Source organism: Schistocerca americana, chromosome 10 (genome assembly GCF_021461395.2).
Source record: "Schistocerca americana isolate TAMUIC-IGC-003095 chromosome 10, iqSchAmer2.1, whole genome shotgun sequence".
NCBI lineage: Eukaryota > Metazoa > Arthropoda > Insecta > Orthoptera > Acrididae > Schistocerca > Schistocerca americana.
The window spans coordinates 143,504,787-143,531,461 of NC_060128.1; the positions used below are offsets into that span (position 1 = coordinate 143,504,787).

Consider the following 26,675-nt stretch of genomic DNA (forward strand, 5'->3'; position numbering starts at 1 on the left):
GCCTATTCCCAGCTAATTTATGGAATTAACTGCTTCCAGTTGCTGACCTGCTATATTGTAGCTAAATGATATTTCTATGTATTCGCAGCACATTACGTTTGTCTACATTGAGATTCAATTGCCATTCCCTGCACCATGCGTCAATTCGTTGAAGATCCTCCTGCATTTCAGTACAATTTTCCATTGTTACAACCTCTCAATATACTACAGCATCATCTGCAAAAAGCCTCAGTGAACTTCCGATGTTATCCACAAGGTCATTATATATATATTTTTTGAATAGCAATGGTATGTTAATAAATGTGCAAGTACTCAACAAAAAAAAGTGGAAAATACAGTTTCGTAAATAGCAAGTGCATGACATGTATAGGAACAAAATTACAAAATTTGCACTATTGTAACTCTCTCTAAGAAAAGACAAAGAAAAGAAAGCAAAAAACAGTTACATCCATATTATAATATGGGTGTTCATAAAGTCTCTCCACAGTGCCGTCTGATTGTTATATGCATGTGCCATATGATTGTTCACCTGCCTGGGTTACTTCCCTTCAAGTGGACTCGCCCAACATTCCACTGTTTTGTTTTTCTCAGCCAGTATCAGTAGTATCATTGGTGTGTGTCGTTACGTGTTGACATGAACATTTAAGTTTAGTTCCTTTGTTAGTTTGTTTCATTTTTGTCACTGTTAAAATGCTAACCATTGAAGAACATGTGTTTTTAGTCGGTGTTCAAAGCTGGCGGTAAATACACAGTTGCAGTTTGTCAAACACTTAATTCAGTTTTCCCGGAGACAACACTCCCACATCGCGATGCTGTGAGAGATTTGATTAACAAATTTCAAAGTACAGTTTCAGTGACAGATGCACTGAGAAGTGGTCATCCTAGCATTTTGTCTGAGGATAAACTACTCGATATTTCCGATAAAATGTCCATGAGTCCAAACAAGTCAGTAAGAAAACTTGCCCAGGAAATCGATGTTAGTGTCGGAATGCCCAACACAGCTGTAAGGAAAAAATTAGAACTTTTCTCATACAAAGTGACAGTCGTGCAAGAACTGAAAAATACTGATCATGGCAAGAGACTGCATTATTGTAAATGGTTCGAAAATTTTGTTCAACAAAATGGAAGGGATATTCTTAATGAAATGTTTTCAAAAAAATGGTTCAAATGGCTCTGAGCACAATGGGACTCAACATCTGAGGTCACAGTCCCCTAGAACTTAGAACTACTTAAACCTAACTAACCTAAGGACATCACACACATCCATGCCCGAGGTAGGATTCGAACCTGCAACCGTAGCAGTCACGCAGTTCTGGACTGAAGTGCCTAGAACCGCACGGCCACCGCAGCCGGCAAAATGTTTTCACTGATGAGGTGTGGTTTCATTTATCCAGGTACATGAACTCGCAAAATTATGGTATGTGGAGTGCTGCACGTCCATTGCGTATTCATGAGGAACCACTTCATTCTGTGAAAATAGGAGTTTGGATTGCAATGTCTTGGCGTCAGATTGTGGGTCCCATATTTTTCAATGAAACAATAAACACACAATGATACTGCAGTGATATTCTGTACCCATTCATAGGAGAGCTTGTGTTAAGTGAAATTCTGAATGGTTATTTTCAACAAGATGGTGCAACCGCACATACAGCTCGCATTTTAATGTCACTGCTTGCTGACGTTTTTGGTGATCGCATAATTTCACAGGGACTTTGGCCTTCACAATCATCTGACCTAACACCACCTGACTTTTTCTTCTGGAGTGCAGTGAAAGCAACTGTCTATAAAAACCGTCCAAAATCCATCGATGAATTGAAAACTACAATATCCACTTTCACTGCTTCTGTTACAGAAGAAATGTTACAACTTGTGTTCGGAAACATCATTAGACGAATTGACTTGTGTATTCAACAACGGGGGGACACTTTCAACATTTAATGTGAAAGTTTGCAAGTAAAAATGAATACTCAATAAATTAATAACTTGTATTTCACTGAGTTTCATTTCGGTATATCCAATGCGGTATACAGCATGTGTGGCTAACAATCATACAGCACTGCGGAGAGACTTTTTGAACACCCCAGAGTATCTTCGCTCAAAGATGCCATTGTGCCATCAGAATCCCTTTAATCACTGTCTGCCCACACCATGACGTCAGGATTAATACTGCTGTGCCTCTCTGAAACATTGGAAGAATGGTCCAGTGCAAGCTGGATAATGAGTGTGCCAATCTCAGACCTCTGTCACATACAAATGGACCACAAAACTGGATAGTGCACAATTTGACCAGCTGGCCAAATGGAGACCCACAGAGTACTCTGTTTCAAACTCTCCCAGGTGCTGATAACGCCGTATCACAGGACAATGTGACAACTTGCACTGACTTATTTATTTGTATTTAATCTGCAGAAATATTGTTCCACTCAGCTTGCAGTGATTTCTACCTCTGCAGTCTGGTCCACTCTCCTTTCCTGTTAAAAACAAATAATGTTCCTCTACTGGGAAAGCTGTAGTAGAACCAGTAGCATCACACAAGTCCAACGGGTGCTACAAATTTTTTCAGTATCAGGTTAGTGATTAATTGAAAGTTAGTTTGCAAGTTTGATACAAAACACAGCCAGGTGTGTGCTGATCCAAAGTTATAATTTTGACTTCAAAACACAATCACGTTTACATGTCATAGCCAGCTTATAGTAGTTAACAGAACCCAATGCTAAAAAGATTACAAAACAGATTGTAACAATATTATGAAAAGGAAAGTCGCACTGGCAACGGCCTTGCTGCAGTGGATACGCCGGTTCCCGTAGGATCACCGAAGTTAAGCGTTGTCGGGCTTGGCCAGCACTTGGATGGGTGACCATCCAGGCCGCCATGCACTGTTACCATTTTTCGGGATGCACTCAGCCTCGTGATGCCAATTGAGGAGCTACTTGACCAATTAGTAACGGCTTCGGTCAAGAATGCCATCTTAACGACTGGGAGAGCGGTGTGCTGACCACGCCCCCCTCCTATGCGCATCCTCATCTGAGGACGACACGGCGGTTGGATGGTCCCAGTAGGCCACTTGTGGTCTGAAAACGGAGGGATATAAAGTTGCTACTGACCATAAGTGGTGATGCTATACAAAAAGAATGCAAATGCAACTCTCCAACTCTCACACACATGACTGCAGTCGTGTGTGTGTGTGTGTGTGTGTGTGTGTGTGTGTGTGTGTGTGTGGGTGGTCTAATTTTGACAAAGGCCTTATATTTGTGACAATCTTTTTGTTGTGGCTCTCTGCAACTCAGCATCTTTGCTATATGGTGAGTAGCAACTTTCCTTTTCATAATACTGTTACGAAAAAATGGCTGACATCGAAATAAGTGTCCAAGGAATAGAAAAGCAACTGGAATCACTCAATAGAGGAAAGTCCACTGGACCTGACGGGATACCAATTCGATTCTACACAGAGTACGCGAAAGAACTTGCCCCCCTTCTAACAGCCGTGTACCGCAAGTCTCTAGAGGAACGGAGGGTTCCAAATGATTGGAAAAGAGCACAGATAGTCCCAGTCTTCAAGAAGGGTCGTCGAGCAGATGCGCAAAACTATAGACCTATATCTCTTACGTCGATCTCTTGTAGAATTTTAGAACATGTTTTTTGCTCGCGTATCATGTCATTTCTGGAAACCCAGAATCTACTATGTAGGAATCAACATGGATTCCGGAAACAGCGATCGTGTGAGACCCAACTCGCCTTATTTGTTCATGAGACCCAGAAAATATTAGATACAGGCTCCCAGGTAGATGCTATTTTTCTTGACTTCCGGAAGGCGTTCGATACAGTTCCGCACTGTCGCCTGATAAACAAAGTAAGAGCCTACGGAATATCAGACCAGCTGTGTGGCTGGATTGAAGAGTTTTTAGCAAACAGAACACAGCATGTTGTTATCAATGGAGAGACGTCTACAGACGTTAAAGTAACCTCTGGCGTGCCACAGGGGAGTGTTATGGGACCATTGCTTTTCACAATATATATAAATGACTTAGTAGATAGTGTTGGAAGTTCCATGCGGCTTTTCGCGGATGATGCTGTAGTATACAGAGAAGTTGCAGCATTAGAAAATTGTAGCGAAATGCAGGAAGATCTGCAGCGGATAGGCACTTGGTGCAGGGAGTGGCAACTGACCCTTATCATAGACAAATGTAATGTATTGCGAATACATAGAAAGAAGGATCCTTTATTGTATGATTATATGATAGCGGAACAAACACTGGTAGCAGTTACTTCTGTAAAATATCTGGGAGTATGCGTGCGGAACGATTTGAAGTGGAATGATCATATAAAATTAATTGTTGGTAAGGCGGGTACCAGGTTGAGATTCATTAGGAGAGTGCTTAGAAAATGTAGTCCATCAACAAAGGAGGTGGCTTACAAAACACTCGTTCGACCTATACTTGAGTATTGCTCATCAGTGTGGGATCCGTACCAGATCGGTCTGACGGAGGAGATAGAGAAGATCCAAAGAAGAGCGGCGCGTTTTGTCACAGGGTTATTTGGTAACCGTGATAGCGTTACGGAGATGTTTAATAAACTCAAGTGGCAGACTCTGCAAGAGAGGCGCTCTGCATCGCGGTGTAGCTTGCTCGCCAGGTTTCGAGAGGGTGCGTTTCTGGATGAGGTATCGAATATATTGCTTCCCCCTACTTATACCTCCCAAGGAGATCACGAATGTAAAATTAGAGAGATTAGAGCGCGCACGGAGGCTTTCAGACAGTCGTTCTTCCCGCGAACCATACGCGACTGGAACAGGAAAGGGAGGTAATGACAGTGGCACGTAAAGTGCCCTCCGCCACACACCGTTGGGTGGCTTGCGGAGTATCAATGTAGATGTAGATGTAGATGTAGATTCCATCCTGGATTTTCCACTGCTTGATGAAATGGATCGTCTGTGGTAGAATGCTCACTCAAATATTACCCAATATGTCCAGTACAAATGTTCAGTTTGCGGTTGCGCCTTGTATAACACACCACACGAAGTCTGGTTATTCAAGAGTCACAGTTTGCATATTACTATCAGAATTTCATGTATTGGTCTTTTTCATACATCCACATCCACTTTGCAGCACCACACGGTCAAATTTTAAGCATTATCCCGTAAAATTTTCACATCTATTCAGAGCTACTTATATACACATTGAAACATGATCACACCTGAGATCCCAACTCACCTTAGGTTTCACAAAGCAGTTCTCTTAACCCACAAAATATGAACGAATGTAATGTCCTCTGACTGACTGATATACGTTGTAACCAGTCCAACATTAGTATTAAACTGTGCAATTCTGCATCTTTTACTTTTGACCTACTGCAACTTAAAAGTTTTTATGAACAGTTTGTCAAAAGAACAAATTTATGAAATCCACAATTATCAAAATAATTCCCTCTTTAAATAACAAAATTATCATGAAAGTATCTTATTTGTTTTCTCAGTCCCATAAACTGGCTAGATGCACTTTACAATTTCCCATGAGTATGATTCACTCTCTCAGTACACAGTTCTCACACTAATGTGTGCTCAGTTAATAGACATAACAATATACACTTATTTAACACTTTGTATTCACAACATCATGCACACTAATAATTAAACAAATTAGCAATAATTAATGGAAGTTGCAATAATCGCAATAAATACAGTTTTGCTTCTTAAATATACAGTCTTAACTACTAGGTAATTTCATAGTTCATAAGATGCTGACACCTTTCAGCCACAGCCAAAACTACTTGCAGCTAGCTACTGGATCTGAGCGTATCTGTTATGTGAGACGTGACTCGTGTATGAAGCTGTCTGCCTGCTTCTGTCTCTTACTTACATAGGCGCAATGCAAGATGCTACGCCTTAATATATCTGTTCTGCAAAGTGCTCACTGAAAGATGCCATGCCTTAATATCTCTGTTCCGCGAAGTGCTCACTGAACATCTGTCTCTGTTCAAATCTTCTAAATACCCTACCAACCCTTGTAACAACACTAAACATGAACAACACTAATGCTCTCTGGTTGCTGTTCTACCTCTCACAAAGAATTTCAGCTTTAACCATTTACTTACCAACCAATGGAGTGTATGTGTACAAAGTTACATTGACTTCCAACCATTCTTCTGGGTATTTCATTTTTTTGTCAGGCAGTGCACAATAATGAACCAGAAAATTATGACCACCTAGCTAAAGCCAACATATACACCTTTGGCATGGATAACAGCAGCAACAAGTTAGGCTATGAAAGCAGTGAGGTCTTGATAGGTCACTGGAGGATGGTGGCATCACATCTGCACACACGTCACCTAATTCCCATAAATTCTAGGGACAGGGGGTGATGATTTCTGATGCTGTTGGGATCAGATCTAGAAAGTTGGGGGTGCTGCACATCAGCTGGAACTCACCACCGTGTTCATCAGATGAGTCAACCACACTCCTGTCCTCATGATATGGTGCATTGTCTTGCTGAAAAATGACACTGCCGTCGGGAAACATGATCGTCATGAAGGGGTGTACATAGTCTGCAACCAGTGTTATGATGTTTGTTGGCCATCATAGTGCCTTGCATGAGCTCCCGTGGACATACGGATGCCCATGCGAACGTTCCCCAGAGCATAATGGAGCTGCTGCCAGCTTGTCTCCGACCCGCAGTACATGTGTCAAGGAGCTGTTCCACTGGAGGTGATGGTTTCACTCCCTCCCATTGTCATGATGAAGAAGGTATTGGGATTCATCAGACCATGCAATGCTCTCCCACTCTGCCAGTGTCTTGTGCCAATAGTCACGTACCCATTTCAGTTGTAGTTGCCATTGTCATCATGCCAACACTGACACATACAAGGGTCATCAGCTGTGGAGGCCCATTGTAAGGAAATTGGTGCACCGTGTGTTCAGACACACTTGTACTCTGCCCAGCATTAAAGTCTGTTGTTAGTTCCACTATAGTTCACCGCCTGTCCTGTTTTACCAGTCTGCCCAGCCTATGACATCCGACCACAGCATTCCTCGAACAGCCGACAAGTTGTGCTGTTTCCGAAATGCTCGTGGCAAGCCTCCGGGCTATCACAGTCTGCCCTCGGTCAAACTCAGATAGATCATGCGCCCTCCCCATTCTACATGTGGACAGCACACTCACTTTGTGGTCCATTTGTATGTGACAGAGAGGCCTGACTAATAGTCATTCTTCTAACAGTCATTCTTCACCAGGTAATGCTGCTATCACCTAGATGGGTTTATATCAATAGTATGTCGATGGTCATACTTTTCTAACTGCTCAGTGTATGAGGGTAATCCTAAAAGCAAGGTCTCCTATTTTCTTATAAGTACATAGACCTGGTTATTTCTACAATGGTTTACATCAGTTTACACCTTGAACTGTTAGCTATTTTTCAACATAATCACCACTTCTGTTGATGCATTTTGGTAGACACTGTGGCAGTTTTTGTATGTCCATGTCATACCAGCTCGCCGCCATGCTGTTCAGGAAGTTATGAACCTCTTCTTTAACCTTGTCGTCGGAGATGAATCGCTTTCCAGCCAAATGTTCTTTTAACTTAGGGAACAGGTGATAGTCCCTGGGCACCAAGTCAGGACTATAGGGTGGTTGGGTGGTTATGTTCCACTGAAACTGTTGCAGGAGAGCAATGGTTTGCTGAGTGATGTGTGGGCGAGCGTTGTCATGGAGAATGTGTAACATTCCTCTTCTCCGGTTCTGAATTGCTTGTTTGAGTTTTTTCAGTCTCACAGTACCTGTCAGCATTAATTGTGGTCCCAGTGGGCATAAAGTCAACCAACAATACCCCTTTCCGATCCCAAAAAACGGTTGTCATGACTTTACCGACAGACTGTGTTTGTCTGAATTTCCGCAGCTTTGCCAAAGAAGGATGCCGCCACTGGTGTGATTATTCCTTGGTCTCAGGTGTAAAGTGGTATGCCCAGGTTTCGTCACCTGTGACATCTGAGTCCAGAAAGTTGTCCTGTTCGGCTGCAAGGCAGTGAAGAAATGCGCGGGAAGCATCAACTTGTCGCCGCATGTGGTCCTCAGTCAACTTGTGTGGCATCTTGCGCACAACTTCCGTTAGTTCAGTGTTTCTGTTAAAATTCTGTGAGTGCAGAGATCATCCATGGCTATCCACCAATCTTCATACATGCTTTGCTCATCGTTCAACACTGTCTCCTCAGAAATTGATGGTCTCCCACTCCTTTGTTTGTCGTGAATTTCGGTCCGACCGGCTGCAAACTGTCTACACCACTTACAAACATTTTTGACATCCGTGCACAACTCACCATACACTTCCATCAATTGGCGATGGATTTCAATTGGCGCAGTGCCCTTTGTGTTCAAAAACCAAATAACTGCGTGCAATTCGCACTTGGTGGTAACATCCAACGGGAGCTCCATTCTTAACGGCTGCCAAGCCAAGATTGAGTGCTCTCATATGTCAAGACTGAGTGTCTCAGCGCAGCGTGCGCATGTTTACACACAGCACGTGAAGCATTCTTCATAACAGTGTGTCCAACTGCCACACAAACAGAGTTCTGTACTTAAAAAAATAGGAGACCTTACTTTTGGGATTATCCTCATATATAACAATGTTTTTACAGCAACAACAACATCAGACAACTGCCTTTCCAGGAGCCAGATCCAAGACATAGCTGGAATGTATAAATATCAGTAATCATCAATAGCTTTGACCAGAGCTGTTCGCTGTATGGTGATCAGTAAGCTTCACTAATTAACCTAGTTTTGCAAAGTTCACTGGTGGCAGCATAATATATTCCTTAACAGTGCTCTAAATAAATGGCATAGTAATTGTACACTTTAGCTGCCCAATAATGACTGACTGAAATTTATGAAACATATATTGTTTTGTGTAATGAGAACAACGCAATGTTTACAGTTTCATTCCTGGGTACTGACTGACCCAAAGTAAATAAACACTTTAAGCTAGTATCGATTACTTGGTGTTTATAGAATGAATGTTCTCCTCCAACTGACTGAAGCTTGCGCGCTTTGTGTATAGATGCCTTTAATATGGAAAAATTACTATTTGTTGAAATACAGAGCTATTACATTTTGGATATTAACATGAAAATCACCAAATGACTTAAATTTGTTTAACAGCAATATAGTTAGAAAATGGCAAAATTAGTGGTACTATCTTATATGAGAGCAGATCCCTGTAAAAAGGGATTCGCTAGAAAAATTTCAGATAGTGAAATTGTCTTACTGGAATTATTAACAAACTAACAAATTAAATCTGTATTTTTGGAAACAAAAAAATCATATCTATAAAACTGATACAAAATTTTGGAAATAATTACATTTTAAGACTGGAACATTCTAAAACACTAAACTTTTGAGTACAAATAACTTTCAAAATGTGAAGTTTTGGAAAAAATAAAGCAGTTGCCGAAAAGAGAAAATTAGGAATTTCACCTTCTAATTGTTTGCATATACAGGAAATCTACATTAATAATAAAATTGTATAACTGTTATGTCTCATTCTGAACATACTAATCTCCAAAACTACTATACAAATTTTATGGGATTTTCGGAGGTAAATTGAATGTAGCTTGGGGCTATATACAGGGTGTACATAAAGTGCGGGAACACATTCAGTTATTTATTGCACAAGAACCAAACATTGTGCAGATATCATATTTATGTCATTTTGAAGAGAAACTCTGAAAGTTTTTTTTCATGTACATCACCACAGTGTGGTTTGATAATTTGCTGATAGTCAGTGTTAGTTGCAAACATGGCAAGTTCAGGTGCGGAGCGAGCTTTCTGTGTGTTGGGGTTCGGCAAAAACAAGTGTGCTACAGCTGTTCAGTGGATGTTTAGAACCAAGTACGATAAGAAGCCACCAACAAGGAAGGCTATTTACCATTAACTCGTTACGACAGGTTGCTTGTGCCCGGCAAAGAGAAGCAGATGTTCCAGTTTGAGTGAAGTGAATGTGGAGTGCATGCGAGAGACATTCATAAGGAATCCGAAGAAATCATGCATCCTGTGACCTTGAAACATCTCCAATGACAGGGTGGAAAGTCAATTCTGTTAAGCTGTCAATGAAACCTTTCAAATTGAAGCTATTGCAGAAGTTCTATGGTGACAACAAAAGCAAGCATTTTAAGTTTTGTTTGCAGTTACAACAATTGAATGAGGATGGGAATGGCATTGTTGATCACTTAATTTTTAGTGATGAAGCCACTTTTCACACTAATGGGAAAGTGAACAGGCATAATTGTCTAATCTGGGGTACAAAGCATCCACACAAATGCACTGAATTTGAGTGTGATTCCCCAAAGGTAAATGTTTTTTGTGCCTTGTCACGTCAAAAAATGTACAGGCCATTCTTCTTCACAGAGAGCACTGTCACTAGATATTCCAACTTGGACATGTTTCAGCAATGGCTGATGCCTCATATGCAATCAGACTCTTCGTTCATCTTTCAACAGGATGATACTCCACCGCATTTTCATAGTGAAGTTTGTGGGTACCTGAACATGGAGCTGCTGCATTGATGGATTGTCCGTGCTACAGAAGGGGACAGCTGTTTCATGAAATGGCATCTGCAATCACCAGATCTCACTTTGTGTGACTATTTCTGTGGGGACTCATTAAAGGTGAGGTATGTGTACAGCCTCTACCACACGATGTAGCAGAGCTCCTGGAGAGAATACGAGAAGCGACTGCCACAATCGACGATGCCATGCTGGGATGGGTATGGCAAGAATTAGATCACCGTATTGACGTTTGCCGAGTCACTCATGGTTCGCATATTGCATGTTTGTAAAAGAAATACTTTCAGAGTTTCTCTTCAAAACGCAGTATGTATGACATGTATCCAATGTTTAGTTCTAGTGCAATAAATAATTGAATGTGTTCCCGGGCTTTACGTACACCCTGTATAGGCTTTATTTCATCAAAATTGAAACAAAAGTAAAAGAATGTATATTGTAATTCAAAAGTTTTATCTAAATTCATCTGCTCAGCTTAGTAGATCGGGTGTTTAATTCTCATGGCATAGTACTCCAGAGAACCAATAGGTGGCACTGCTAGTTTTTTTTTAATTTGACAGTAACAAATGTATTTTCGGAAGTATATGGCAATGTGAGAATTAAGTGTGGCAATCTTATCTTTACAAATTCAAACTAATGTTGCATTTACATGGCTAGGATATATGCATTTATTGATTTCACTTTGTGTATAAAAACCTTAACGGTATTGTATTGCGGCTTTTGATAGGTTTTATTTGCTTTGCTGCTTTCAATAGGTTTTCTGCATATTATTTGCTGGGAAAAATAAATTTAATATGTTTGCTTGATGATTTGGGTGCTTACACACTACAATTTGATTTCGTTTTGTTTACAAATAAAAGTGCCTGGATAAGGTTGAGTCTTTCTGAGTGCACCAGAATAGCTAAAAGAATGAGGACTCTGTGTCTCAAGAATCAGATGAAGACCTTGAAGTGAGACTTACTGCAGCTTGAGAACATCAGGTTTTAAGTTGCTCTTTGGAACCTCCTTTCAAAAGTGAGGCGCAACATATCTCTGATCGACAGCATCAAGCGTTATCTTGCCCCTCAGAACCTTTCACTCACAGAAGCTTAGGGTTGCTTCTCTCTAACATAACACTGTCGAAGTAGAAATTTTGACAGGATATGGTGCAGTCAAGCGAGTGTTTATGCCTCGATTCCTGCTTATTCCTAACAGTTTAGTATTTCAAATTAAATGTGTAGAATTCCTGGTGATACAGTTTTGAACCTGGCTGTCTTTCAGCAACTGTATATAAGTTTCAATGGAGAAATAACACAGCCAACCAGTTACAAATAATTGTTTAGACATTTATCTAGGTTTTGGCACCTCTAAGGGTGTCTTCATCAGAATGAAAATTTAAAAGCCCTATAAAATAATACGTAGAGAAATAAATTTGACAGAAACATTAACCAAGATGAAAAATGTCATTACATAGAAAGATTACTTACTTTAAGTTTCATTGCAAGAAGACAGTAGTAAAGTTTAGAACAGATATGCTCAAGTCAAAAATCAAAATTTGAAAATGTTCCAGGCTTCAGTGCATATACTTTGCAAGGAACAACACCAGACTATGTGGCCCAGTGGCTTACATTGCTGCCACAAAACAAGACACAAGTTGCACCACCTGTTGGATATGGCCAGTGACATATGCCCATTTGAGACATTATGCATTTATGTTGTGCCATCACCATAACCAAAGCACGAGGCCAGACATGTTGATCCTAGTGGTGGCTGCTTTTTGCAGAGCCAGCTCTATGTTTGGCTCTCTACCATGATAATGAAGCAAACAAGCTCTTTGTTCACGTCCCCAATAATATTGTATACAAAGAAGCTTTATAAGTCAAAAATGAATTTCATGCATATGAAGTCTCAGGCACAGTTATAAATAAATGCCCAGGTACTAAGGGTTCCTTAGCTAATCATGAATATTTTGTTAAATAAAATATTTCCAAGTGAATTAACCATAATACCTGGTGATTCAAAAAGAAAGAGCAGATTCTAGTTTTTCAGTACATAAAAACTGCAAAAGATAGAAACATATTGTGCATCTCATTGGGTAGAGGATAGTTCAAAGTTTTGACACAGCTGCACTGTTGCTTTTGTGTAGCAGCTTCAGCTTGGTGACTACACTGCAAGAGAAATCATTTTGTGTGTTGGAATTTGCACGAAGTCAATCCAATGTTCAAGTGCAAAGTGCATTCTGCCTTCGATTTGGAAAGAAACTGCCCTTGGATGAGCACGTTCATGACTGAGACACAAAATTTTTGGAAATTGGTTGCTTATGCAAAGGGAAGAACACTGGTCAGCCACACATATCTGATGAAAATGTCGAGCATATCCACAATGCCTTCACAAGGAGCCCTCAGAAGTCTACAAGATGGGCAGGCCAGGAATTTGGACTTCCTCAAACAACAGTGTGGTGTGTTCTGAAATGAAACCTGCATATGAAGCCTTACAAGTTGTAGTTACTGTAGCAATTGTGTCCTGGCAACCATAATAAAAGGTATGAATTTTTCATTTCAGTTCTCCATGATATGGCAGAAACTTTTTCCAAATGGCTCAGCTTTTCAGTCACATTCCCATTTCATCTGCAGGGTAAAATAAACTGCCATAATGCAAGAATATGGGGATCACAAAATCCTGGTATCGTCATCGAATCTGAAAGAGCCTCACCGAAACTGAATATGTTTTGTGCCATTTCTGTTCACAAAGTTTTCGGACCTTTCCTTTTGCAGAGGAAACTGTGATAGGAATGTCATACATGGATGTGCTGCAAAATTTGTTGTTTCATCAACTTTACAAAGATTCCAACGATTTCATTTTTATGAATGATAGTGCCCTGCCTCATTTTCACCATGAGACACAGTGTATCTTAACGACACAATGTCACAACATTCGCTTGAAAGGGGTGGACAACAAGATCTCGTTCAATGCTTTTGGGCTCCCAGATCACCTGACCTTACACCTTGCAAATTTTTTTTCAGAGGGGGTACATAAAAGTCTTTGTTCCACCTATGTTCTTCAAGAGCTGAGAAATCAAATAGTTAAAGCCACAAATTCAGTAAACAGGGACTGGTTGATTTGTTGTGGAATGAAACTGACAACCATTTCTGTGTTTCTTGAGCCACGCAAGGTGCTCACATTAAGTGTATGGTATAGTGTCTGTGCAAAAATAAAACTTCGAGCCTTCCTCTATCCACTGACATGCACAGTGTATTTTTATTTTTCATTGTTTGTCTGTAATAAACAACTAAAAATCACTATGTATTGTCATCTGTAATTGAATAAATTATGCAGTGAATAATAAATTTTAATGAATTCCTGCTTGGCAAGACATAGGGTATTTTGACTAACTGTTGTATATGTATTACAAACAGAAAGAGATCAGACAAGGGAAAAAAAAGTAATTGATGTCAAGGGTGGTACGAGAATAAGGCTGTGTTATGGTGTTCCCATATTTAGTCCTGACCCTGTGATCCTTACCTTCCCTCACATTTAGTTTTTTATCAAAACAAACAATTAAGCACTTTGCAGCTGTTCAAAGTGACAACTGCCAGTCTCATTTGTGTATTACAACTCTGTACGAAATTGTGCCCCACTCTCTCAAATACCCGTGTTGTCTTCTGTAAAAGGCAGCTAACTAAGTTCCAACCAGTTCTCGAGTTTCTACTGTAGTTTCACACAGCAACAAATTCATGTAACCTCACATCAAAGAATTTATAAGAGAGAGAGAGAGAGAGATCTTGTGATTGCACTGGCCACGCAATACATTCTCTTCTTGTCTGAAACGTTTATTGTCCACATTTCATTTTCACACAGGGCTACACTCCAGACAGATAGTTAAGAAAACACTTCTTGACACTCAACTGTATATTTGATGTTAACAAATGCCTCTTTTTCATAAATGCTTCTCTTGGTATTGCCAGTCTGTGTTTTATATCGTCTCTACTTCAGCCATATTCAGTTATTTTGCTGCACAAATAGCAATGTTTATGTACTACTTGTATGAGGAGAACATATCAAGTGCTATAACCGGATTTCCCAAAAAATTCACTCAGTGGAAGAGGGGCCAAAATAAAGGAACACGTGTCTCAGCTTATCCTTAGATACCCGACTGTCTCTGAGAAAACAATATCAAAGCATTTGATGTAATTTAGGTGTCTCTTAGCATGCAGCAAGTCCTGGACAAATGGTGGCAAAGTGGCTAGCATTGCAGCTTCTCACTTTTGCATCCCCTGTTCAAAATCCGATTATCGTTTTTATTTTCTTTTTTTCTTTTATCTACCAATGTCTGTGGAAGGTTGATACGTGAATATTTCTTATCCAGTTATAGGATATAAGGGTGTTACATCAATTGTAAAATTAATGCTGGGTTTCACAATAAGTGTCATACATTTATTATATAATATATGTGTGCATGATATTTTCAGGGGTTACAAGCTTTTTAAATTCTCATGTTCGTATATTTCATTGTTATATCGATTCTTAATTCTTATATTTTATTCTTAGGAAGATTAGGTGCATTACCGTGGAATGATACCAACCATAAAAACATTCAAAACATATAAATTCTGAATGCCACGAGTATCGTGCAATGGCAGGTTTGCCACAGCGACATCTCCTTGTATGACTCTCACTCAGGAAGAAAACGTTATTAACATTGCTGAAGATTTCACATCTTGGTAATAATTTTGCAGAAAAATAACAAATCACTTTTGCAGAAACTGGATGGTGCTTGCAATTCATTATGAATCAAGATACACTATGGGAATTTCACTGACAACAGTTTCAAATAATTTTCCATTAATATATTTTCATTCTTTTTATGAATTCGTCCATCAAACGTACAATTAGTAGACAAATAAGAGCAACATTATTTCAATATACATTGGAGAACATTTGTGTAGCAATCTTGTATGGACATGGATAGATAAATACAAATAAAAATAATAATCGAGTTTTGAAAACAGGCACAAAAGCGTGAAACCATGATGCTAGTTACTGGACCACCGCTTCAATTGAAGTACTTACTCACTAAAAGGTAAATAAAGTACCTCATAAACTTTGACCAACATTTTCACAGAAATGGTCGAATATCTGCGGACAAACCGAGGCACGTGTTCTCTTATTTTGACCCTTCTTCCACTAAGCGAAGTTTCTGGGAATTCAGATTCTGGCACTTGCTGTATTCTACTTGTTAGTGTCTCATTTCCTAATCTAATTCCTTGATTATCACCTGATTTAATTCGAATACATTCCATTACCATAGTTTTGCTTCTGTTGGTGTTCATCTTGTAACCTCTTTTCAAGCCACTATCCATTCCAGTTAACTGCTTTTCAAAGTCCGTTGCTATTTCTGACAGAATTACAATGTCATTGGCAAACTTCAAAGTCAATATTTCTCATCCTTGGACTTTAACTCCCTCTCAGAATATCTCTTTGGGTTCCTGTACTGTGTGCTTCATGTGCAGATTGGACAACATTGTGAATAGGCTACAACTGTGTCTCACACCCTTCTAAACACTGCTTCTTTTAACATTAATAATGTAAATTTGCTCAGCAAAACTGTGAGTTCTAGAGAGTACTGCTTGTAACAGAACCAACCTGTCTGCTTGGCTTACAGGCATAGTGAAGGAAACTGCCCAGCTGCTAACAACAAGAACCATACCTTGCTGCTTAACTTGAGGATTAATTAACACCAGTTAGGAGAGCTATTGAGAAATGTGAAATGTGATCAAGTAGTCTTGATACGTACAGTGTACAGATCATTAGATCTACTGTACAGGAAACACATCAAGTAACATTTTTCTTCTAAAATGTTGTGGAGTAAACTTTTCAAAGAGCCAACATCCATGTTTAATAGGTTCCTACCTTGTAGTTCGTTGTATATTTATAGCCCCATGGACGGTGGTGTCTGAGCATAAAGCTTTAAGTGCTGTGAAGGAAGTTTGAAGTTCTCCTTTTGATGAGTTCCATAGCTATGGTTAAAACAATGCTTTTCAAATTTATTTTGATTATTGTATACAAAATAAATTTTAAAAAAAGTGAATGATGAAGGAACGGTTAGAATTTTTAATTGCCTAAATAATGGGCAACAGGACTTATTTTTATGAGCAGAACAAATTTCTATTGATTTTTTTTTCTGAAGAACTAATAGCCTTGAGTTGTTTGTGTAATTTCCCTAGAAAATTATCCCATACCAAGTAAAAATAACTATGATAGTTGGTCTTTCTTGTGTCCACATGAGTGGGTCCAGATAAAATAAACATTGCAAAAGCAAGGATATTTAATTTGTTTGTCAAGGAGTCTATATGCATCTTCGAGTTTAGCCTTTTGTTGAGGTTTATGACCAAGAACTTCACATGGCCTATTTCTGTCATCAATTGATTATTGTGAATTATTCTTATAGAGCACATTGATGATGATTTAGACAAACTGCATTATCTGCTTCTTTTCAGTTTTTGTCCATTTTTATGATTCAAGTTTTCCTAGAACATTTTCTGCACTACTGGAATTTTTTCAGTAGTGTTTTTTCTACCAAGATGGAGGTGTCATCCATCAATGAGACTGAACGAGTGTTAATATTTATTGGTAGACCATCTACATACAACAAGAACAGGCATGGATCAAGTATTGAACCGAGCAGGACCCCTTGGAAATCTTTTTTTCCATTTGGAGTATTGGTTAACGGAATTTGATGTTAAAGTAACTCTCTGTTCCATGGATCATTTGCATGATAAATTGTGATGATGTGGAATGACTCATTTTATGTTCACATTGCCCAATTTTCAGAATGCTGCATAATAATTCTTTGAAATATATTGTTAACAATTTGTTTGTTGCTGTCCCTCTAATAATGATGTTGATTCTCCCTGATGTGTGTTAAGTGGATAGTTGTTCCCATATATAAGGAATAGGAGTGGACCCAAAACTGAATCCTGTGGGACTCTTGTTCATGCTTTCTCCCCAGTCACTAAAATTGTCTCCCCTTCTAAGGTTGTTGAATTATTTAGCACAAAAATTTGCATGTTGTTGTTGTTACTCTGCTAATTTTCTGATTTGTTTGTAATAAAGTCAGGAAACTGCAGTTTGAAAAGAATTTCTCCATCATCTGTGCAGGCTCGTGGAAACGGTGAGAGTGCGACGAGCGGGTTTCTGCCACCGGCAGACATACTCGTCGTTCCTGAGCCGCTACCACATGCTATCTCCCCACACCTGGCCACATTGGGCGGGGACCCCCGTGGAGGGTGTCAGCTACCTCGTGCGCGATCTGCCCATTCCGAGTGGAGAGTTTGCTTTCGGACGAACAAAAATCTTTGTTCGTAGTCCTCGATCGGTAAGTGCTTATTTTGCAGTTTTTGCACCGAAAAATGGAAAGTAGTCCTAACTATTGTACTACTTCTTTTTGCAAGCAATGTGTTTCAGAGTGGTTATTGGGTTATGATGTCATAGAACATCAACTGAATTTTTGTGCCTCTGTTCCCTAAAGAATTCTTATTGTCAGTCAAAATTCTGGTTTGATACAGCACTCCACACAAGTCTGTCCTGTGCAAATCTATTCATATTCTATAGGGCATCCATAATAAAAGTTCCAGTTTCAGAACACTGTAGAAAGAGAACTACTGCTCAGAATGACTCAGAATAACTTTAACAGCATATTATTGATGCACAGGATATGTCACAGAACCAAAAAAAAAATTCTTTCTAATAGATGGTGCTGTAAGCATGTCAAAGTAAATGAAGCTGGCTACAAATGACAGGTGAATCACAATACAATGGCTATGGTTTGAGTTGAAGTACCACATCGAATGGGAAAAATTGGTTTTTAATTGTACTGTAGCCAAAAACCACATAAAAAGCAAAATGACATCAGTTTTTAATTGTCCCATGCACAAAAACTGCATAAAAACAAAATGACATTGGTTTCTAATTGTCGTGAGACTGGCGCAAGGTATGTTCAGTGTTATGTCTAGACAAGACAGCCTAGACACAACGAGAGGAAGCCGAAAGGAACGCGCTTAAACTCACGCAGGCTGGCGTGAGGTCTGAAACAGGATACGTAATGAATGCTATAAAGAAAAGTACGTAGCTTCTGGAATACTTAACTTTAATCCATAATTGTATAACATCGCTCTTGATGATACATGCTTCATATAATAAATATCAATTGAATACGGTGCCTTGCTAGGTCGTAGCAATTGACTTAGCTACAGGCTATGCTAACTATCTTCTCGGCAAATGAGAGAGTCTTCGTCAGTGTAACATCGCTAGCAAAGTCGGCTGTACAACTGGGGCGAGTGCTAGTAAGTCTCTCTAGACCTGCCGTTTGGTGGCGCTCGGTCTGCAATTACTGACAGTGGCGACACGCGGGTCCGACGTATACTACCGGACCGCGGCCGATTTAAAGACTACCACCTAGCAAGTGTGGTGTCTGGCGGTGACACCACATTCAGTATGCTGTCCACCTTTTTTTTTACAACAAGCTGACATTGAGAAACAGCATGTTCTAAAAACAAAGGTCAGAGTGCCTCAGGAGTCACTTTCAGCAAACATTGCGCAGTGTGCACCTTTAATTCAGCTACTTCATGATTACAGCACTGAATGGAACATCTTTTAGAATATCGGGTGATTAGAATAGCCAGGCTGTAGTGAAATGACAGCTGATAATTCTAGCGTTTCTGAGATACCTCTGTAGCAGCCACTTCACTCACTATGCAGTGTGCAGAGGAATGCCATTTACCAGTGATGGTATGGGTAACAAGACCCATATGACTCATCTCCTCAAAAAAATTTCATACATATTTTCTGTTGCCCATATTCTGCAATTCTGCATATTTGACATGTTCTTGGAGATGGAAATGGCTTTCACCTGTCCACAGAATGTTCCACCGCCATTCAGAGTCCATTTCCAATCAAGCAGGAAATTCCACAGCAAATGTTTGTCTTGTTGGCAGGTCAGGAGGAAGTAACTACTCAACATGGATGATTTCTTATGGATAGCAATCCAGGATGTTTTGTAGGATTTTATGCACCATGCTTGCAAGCATATCCAATGTTTGGACAATTCCCTGTCCACGGCATGTGTGCTCACCAATGCTCAACCCACCCTGCAATGTTGTGACCACATCTTTGACAGACATCAAATTAACTACTTTCCTCCCTCTGTCACATTGCACTTCAAAAGAAGTCGTCTTTTCAAATTTTATAAGAATTTTCTTCAGACCCTTAGCAGACATTGGGCCAATGCCTTTTTTCCTACCGTTGAGTGCACAGAACTTCTGCAGGGCTACTGCCATGCTGTCATTATTCTTGCAAAGGAGCTTTACCAGCAGTGTGCTATCCTTTAATTCAATTCAATTCAATTCAATTTTTATTATCACATAACATGCCTTATACAATCAAAGATTGTGACATAGGTGACTTGTCAGTTTTTACACTATATATAACAATACTAAAAATAGACAATAAACTAATAATATACATGGTGTAACATCTTCAAAGAGGTATTTTAATTACAATTATAATGCATTGTTACCATTCATGAAATCTTCTACACTATAGTAACATTTATCTTTCAGATATTTTTCCAGGTCTCTTTTGGTGCCTTTTATATTTGGGTCATCCATATCTTTCCATATTTTATTTACAAATTTCATGCCCATATAGTATGGGGTTTTTTCATATGATTTTAAACGGTGGGTAGGTAACATGTAGCTCGTTTTATGTCTTGTATCATATTGATGCAAGAAGAAGTTGCCCTCAAAAAGTTGTGGGTTTCTTTTCGTGAAAGTGAGAGTTTCATAGATGTATATGCTTGGAATGCTCATTAGATCCAGTTTTACAAATAAAGGTTTGCAGTGTTGCTTTGGTTTTGCTCCCACCATTGCTCGGATGATTCTTTTTTGTAGTCTAAAAGCTCTAAGTAAATTTGTTTTTTCAGACCCCCAGAAAATTATACTATACCTAATGACTGAAACAAAATATTCATTATATACAGTTTTTCTTACAGCTAAATCAGTAATACTATACAAGATATTCATAATATATACAAGGCTATTCAGTCGACCCAGTATGTTATCCACATGGCGACTCCATAACAGGTTTTTATTGACTAACACGCCAAGGAATTTGACACAGTCTGCAGTCTCTAATTTTTTGTCCATATACCTTATTTCACTTATAGACTGTGCAGATTGTTTTGTGGTAAAATGAACAATTTCTGTTTTCGTAAAATTTAATGTCAAGTTATTGTTTTTGACCCATGCCTCCACTTCCCCAAGTGTTTGTTCAATATGACGAATTAGGTCTACCTCATTTTTACAACAGACTACAGCTGTTGAGTCATCTGCATAGAGGATAGTATCAGACTGGACCTGACATGGCATATCATTAATATAATATAGAAAAAGCAGTGGCCCTAATATTGAGCCTTGTGGAACACCTAATTGAGTGTTTTTCCAGCCAGAGAGAAATTTCTTGCCGTTGATGTTAATAAGTACTCTTTGTTTTCTGTTTGCCAAGTATGATGACATCCAGCTAAGAGATTTGCCTTGAAAACCATAGCGTGCCAATTTTTGGAGAAGCAGGTCATGATTTACTGTGTCGAAGGCTTTGGACAGGTCACAAAAGATGCCTGACACACACATTCTATCATCAAGACATCTGCTGACTTTTGTGACTAATTCATTTATTGCATGGATTGTGCTGCGGCCTTTTCTGAAACCATATTGATTGCCTAAGATAATGCTGTTAGATGAATTGTGATTTTCAATCTGATCACATGCAGCTCTTTCAAATATTTTTGAGAAAATTGGTAACAGTGAGATTGGCCTATAGTTGCCCAATTCATCTTGTTTGCCTTTTTTGTGTATGGGCCGAACTTCTGCATATTTTAATCGATCTGGGAAACATCCCTCATCAAATGATTGGTTGATTATGAAAGAGAGTGGATATGCAATACTGTGACGGACTATTTTTATTATTTCAGTGGGGACCTCATCCCACCCCGCAGGTTTTGAATTTTTTAGGGACATTATGATTTTGATGACATCTGAGATGGAAACATGAGAAAACTTAAAACATGTGCAATTGCTATCTGTCATATTGGGCTTTGTATTTGGTGGTGAACAGTCACCAAATTTGTTACAATTTATGAAAAAGTCATTGAATGATTCACAAATGGCACTGCGTTCTGTAACAGCTCTACCATTAATCACTATTTTAGAAGGGCATTTTCTCTCTGCCTCACTGCCAACTTCACTTCTTATAACAGACCAAACAGCTTTTGATTTGTTTTTTGCATTTGTAATGAAGTCGTTATTTGCAGTACATTTTGTTAGTTTAACTATTTTGTCAAATGTTTTTTTGTATGTGCTTACATACTTAAGAAATTGAGGGCTTCGATTCACTTTTGCCTCCATATGCAGTTTCCTCTTAGTAGCACTAGACACTCTAATTCCTTTTGTTACCCAGGATCTACTTTTTTGGGACCTGGTCCTCACTGTTACAAAAGGGAAGCATTCATTGAATACACCCAAGAATTCAGTTAAAAAGTTATTGTAATTGTCACTTGTGGAAGTGTGTTTGCTGACTGTCCACTTGGTTTGGCTTAGTTTTTTGCAAAATACTTCCACATTTTCTTGACTGAAATTCCTACATCTTTTTGTTGTGCAGACTGAATTTTGCTTCGGTAGTGATACAAATAGTGCTTTATGGTCTGATACTCCTAAATCTAGAAGAAATTTTTCTTTTACATAATAATTATAACTACTTACAATATTGTCAATACATGTTGCAGAGCTTGCTGTAATTCTTGTATACTGATCGAAATTGAGATTTAGCCCATTTGTGGCTACCAGGTTCTTTAAGTGTGAAGAAAATTTGTCATCAGTCCTTACATCTATGTTGAAGTCAGCACATATAACCACTTTCTTGTACAGTTTCTCACATTTTAATTTATGTAGCAATGTATCAAACTTATCTAGGAATACAGAGCTTATATGGCACCCAGGGGTGCGATATATGCTGATAATTAGTGTGTTATACTCTTTAAGTTCTATACAACAACTTTTAAATGTGCCTTCTTCATTCAGATGGCTAAAATTCTGTCTGATATCATAGTCTACCGTGGAATGAACTAATATGCAAGAGCCTCCATACCCATTGGTCCTACAAAAGCTGGTAGCCAGTTTATAACCTGTAAGTTTATTTAGGAGACTGATATTTTCAGATTTTAGCCAATGTTCATTAAGGCATATTACTTTCACAGATTGTTTCACACTTTCTAGCAAAATTTCTATATCATAAAGCTTCCTGATCATTCCTTCAGACAGACCTCTTATGTTCAAGTGCATAACGAAATTACTACTGCATATATTATTAGGTAGAGGGTCTTTAAAACTAATTTGACTATAAAGTAACGGATCGTCCACCTGAGTGTTGACTACTTGTTCTGGATTCGTTGTATTGGGCCAAATTCGGATAGAACTGGCCCCCTTCATCAGTTTCCCTGTGTGTGAGCATCTGGATGATGAGTAGGTACAGTTTTCTTGACGATAATTTCAGTCTTTGCTGTATGTTCTGAGGCTGGTTCTGGCACCTTCTCATCTTCTGGACGTGATGTTCCTGTTTGAGCTGGCGCTGTGGCTGCGATTTTGAAATTGTTTTCTCGTTTATCCATTTCCTTGGTCGAAACTGGTTGCACAGCAATTGGTTTTCTTGCAACGTCGTCGTCTTTTTGTATTAATTTCGCTAGCATTTTGCCAACGTATGACTTGCCAGCGTTATTATAATGTAGTCCATGTTTCGTAAACAAATCTCTTGCATCTGGAAGATCAAGAAATGGTACATTTTGTTGGGACTTGCATATTTTGTAGAATTGTCTGTTTACTTTTGCAAGCTCCAGATTTACGATGGAATTGTCTTGCAGGTCGTATCTGTGAGGCAAACTAGTAACTATGATGTTCGGAACTTTCAGATCAAGTAATGTAGTTTTTAAACACTGGGTCGCATGTTTACTCTCATTTCTGTATACATCATTACTTCCACCCATGATTATGGCGGCATCAGTCTTAGATAGCTCATTAAGTGAGTTGCTGCTCTTAATTATCTCAGTCAAAGGTGCACTGGGTTTCGTCATACCTGTTGCCGTGAATAACGTACTGTACTCATTTATTTTTTCGGCAATTTTCTTGGCGTGGCTATCACCAAGTACAACAACTCGTCGTTTGAGGTTTACTGGTTTATTTTTCGTATTAGATGTTTTCTTGGCTGCGCACTCGATTGGAAGTTTCGTCACTGATTTTTGTTCGTCATTGTTCTTTGTCTTATCACAGTCTTCGTCTAGTGTTGCGAATTTATTTGCTAGCGGTATCGCCAGAACTGTACTCACTGTCTGTTTGTTTGTTTTTTTCGGCAAACGCCACGTTTTTTGCGCAGAACGACGGTTAACAACACTGTCTTGTGCTAGACGATGATCTCGCTCTATCTCTTTGTATTTCGTTTCCAGTTCTTGATATTTCTGCCGAAGTTCTTCATATTTCGTATTTATAGTCATTAAATCCTCTGTAAGCACACTTATTATTTTTTCTTTTGATTTTATCGTGTCCATTGCCTCGTTTTTCGTGACACTCACAACGCACTGACGGCATGTCCAGTCATGTTCGTCTTTTATATATTTTAGATTCACTTTAACACATTTGTCGTGATACCACGACCTGCACCGGATGCATAGTATACCTCTCTTTACCTTTTTTACGCAGATTTTACACACGTCACTATCACTTTTTAAGGAAACTGAGACATCGTTACAGAACAAAGTTTCATTCGGCGCCATCTTGTGTATCTTGTGTATTATGAAAAAAGTCATGTTGGGCGTTTTAGGCACTAACTGAGGGAACAGCTGTGTACCATGTGGCTGTTGGCGTGCGTATTCTGGTGCTTACAGTGCTATCTGTTGGTCAAATTTTCATTAAATTTTTTTGTTCTATGGTAATTCCCTCTGCGTCAATAAAATTCTGTTCAAATTTGATGTCATTCTGAGCAATGGTTCTCTTTCTACATTGTTTTGAAACTGGAACTTAAATTGTTGACACCTTGTTTGTAACTACTGCACAGTGTCTTGTGCAGATCTGTTCATATCTGCGTACCTACTAAACACACTTGAACCTGCCTATTATATTCAAGCCTGGCCTCCTTCCACAGTTTCTCCCTTCCCCTTCCAACTCACTTCCGTGCATTATCAAATTAACTTTCCATCTAGCACAGGGCTAAACTACTCACTAATCTTGAGAGTGAGCACTCACACCTGCTCACACTTTTGTTCACGAGCTGAACAGTTGTGGCACACGGTGGGAAGTGAGAAAAATGTACGTGCACCGTGTGTCGTGACGACATGTCAGAAGCACTGACTGTGGAATAGGGAAGAACCAGTTTTGGGAGTGGTGTATTCTAGTAGGAGAATTGGTGAGTTGGCATTGCGACATCTGTGCGTTTCAATCCATAGTGTGAGGAAAGATGAGTTCACAAAATGTTTGGTGTGTCACAGAACACTGAATATTTTGAGGATGTGCAACGACGAAGGAACTATATGTCTTATTATCACATCAAAGGTTACAGAAACAGAAAAGTTGAAGGCTCTGAGTATGTATAAGAGGTTTTAAAACTTAAAAGAAACTCTCTGAAGAGGAAGAATGGTTCTGAGTACTATGGGACTTAACATATTGGGTCATCAGTCCCCGAGAACTTAGAACTCCTTAAACCAAACTACCCTAAGGACATCACACACATCCATGCCTGAGGCAGGATGAGGTGTTCAGACTCCCGCGGTTCTGGACTGCAGCACTTAGAACTGCACGGCCACTGCGGCCAGCTGAAGAGGAAGAAAAATCAAATGAGTGCGCTGTTCAGATGAGCTACAAAATTGCACTACTTTTAGCAAAGCCCTGGTGTCCTTTCACATATGGTGATATAATAGAAGAATACTAGATAGTTGCAGCTGAACTACAGGTTGAACAATTTCACTTGGTGCCATTATCAAACATGACAATTGTGCATTGCACATAGGTTATAGCTTACAAATGTTTAGAGCCAGCTTGCAAAATCTTTGTTGCATGTTCTGTAGTGCTCTATGAAAGTGTAGATATCACAGGCACTCAGCTGGAATTTTGAAAAAAGTGTAGAAAATCTAGATTTGTCAAGGAATTTATTAGTTTGTGTGTGTACTGATGGAGTGTCATTCATGTTAGGAAATAAATCAGGATTCACAACACAACTAAAAGAAAAATAATACATCTTCCAGTACTCAATTCACACTGTTTCCTGCAGCTTGAAGTATTTTATCTGCAATGTTACAGGGAACATAGAGGCATTCTGGGTTTCTTCAAGAATTTCCTTCAGACTCAATTTCCTCATTTATGCAGAGGTTCTATATGCCATAAATTATCAAGAGTAATATACGTGTTACATAAACTTAGAACATGAACAGTGAAAACATGATGCTCAGCTCCTATTATGCATTTTTTATTGCCAGAAAACATACTTCATATTGCTTTGAGGCAGCTTCACTGGGCCAAAAAGAAGTTTGGGGAGAGATTGGCACTATATGGAGGATGTGTTAGGGCCTCCCAGTGAAACTTGTGCAAAGTAGTTGAAGCAGTTGGAATACTATGTCCATGAGTCATGATGAACTTTCTCTTTGACTGCAAGAGCCCACTGCTCAATGACTTTCTGGAACCCGGCACCACAGTTAATGCACAACAGTACATAGGCACTTCACAAAAATTGAAGTGCGTCGTCAAGTCCAATCGCACAGGAATGTTGATGGATGGCATCGTTCTGTTGTAGGATAATGCCTGTCCACATGTTGCCAGTGTTGTCTTGACTGAGCTGCAGAAGCTTTCCTGGGAAGCCCTCAAACATTCACCATGCAGTCCCAGTCTCTCTCAGTACAATCTCCATATTTTTGGAGCCATGAAAAAAGATATCCATAACCATCTATTTTCTTCGCACCTGGGTACAGTGATGGTGCTATAGGCAACTGCAAACATTTTTTAGTGAATGCATTAACTATCTTGTCCCACAATGGAATAAAAGTATTAGCAGTTATGGTGATTAC

At 39.2% G+C, this 26,675-nt stretch overlaps 1 protein-coding gene across 1 annotated transcript in view; it reads left to right on the plus strand.

The window, feature by feature from the left end:
- The window catches only part of LOC124552612 (unconventional myosin-Ia), a 730,641-nt gene that overhangs the window by 597,495 nt on the left and 106,471 nt on the right, over positions 1–26,675 (plus strand). Inside the window, exon 17 of the mRNA XM_047126936.1 lies at positions 17,681–17,897. Within this exon, the coding sequence (XP_046982892.1) occupies positions 17,681–17,897 (217 nt within the window). The remainder of the gene's footprint in view (positions 1–17,680; positions 17,898–26,675) is intronic.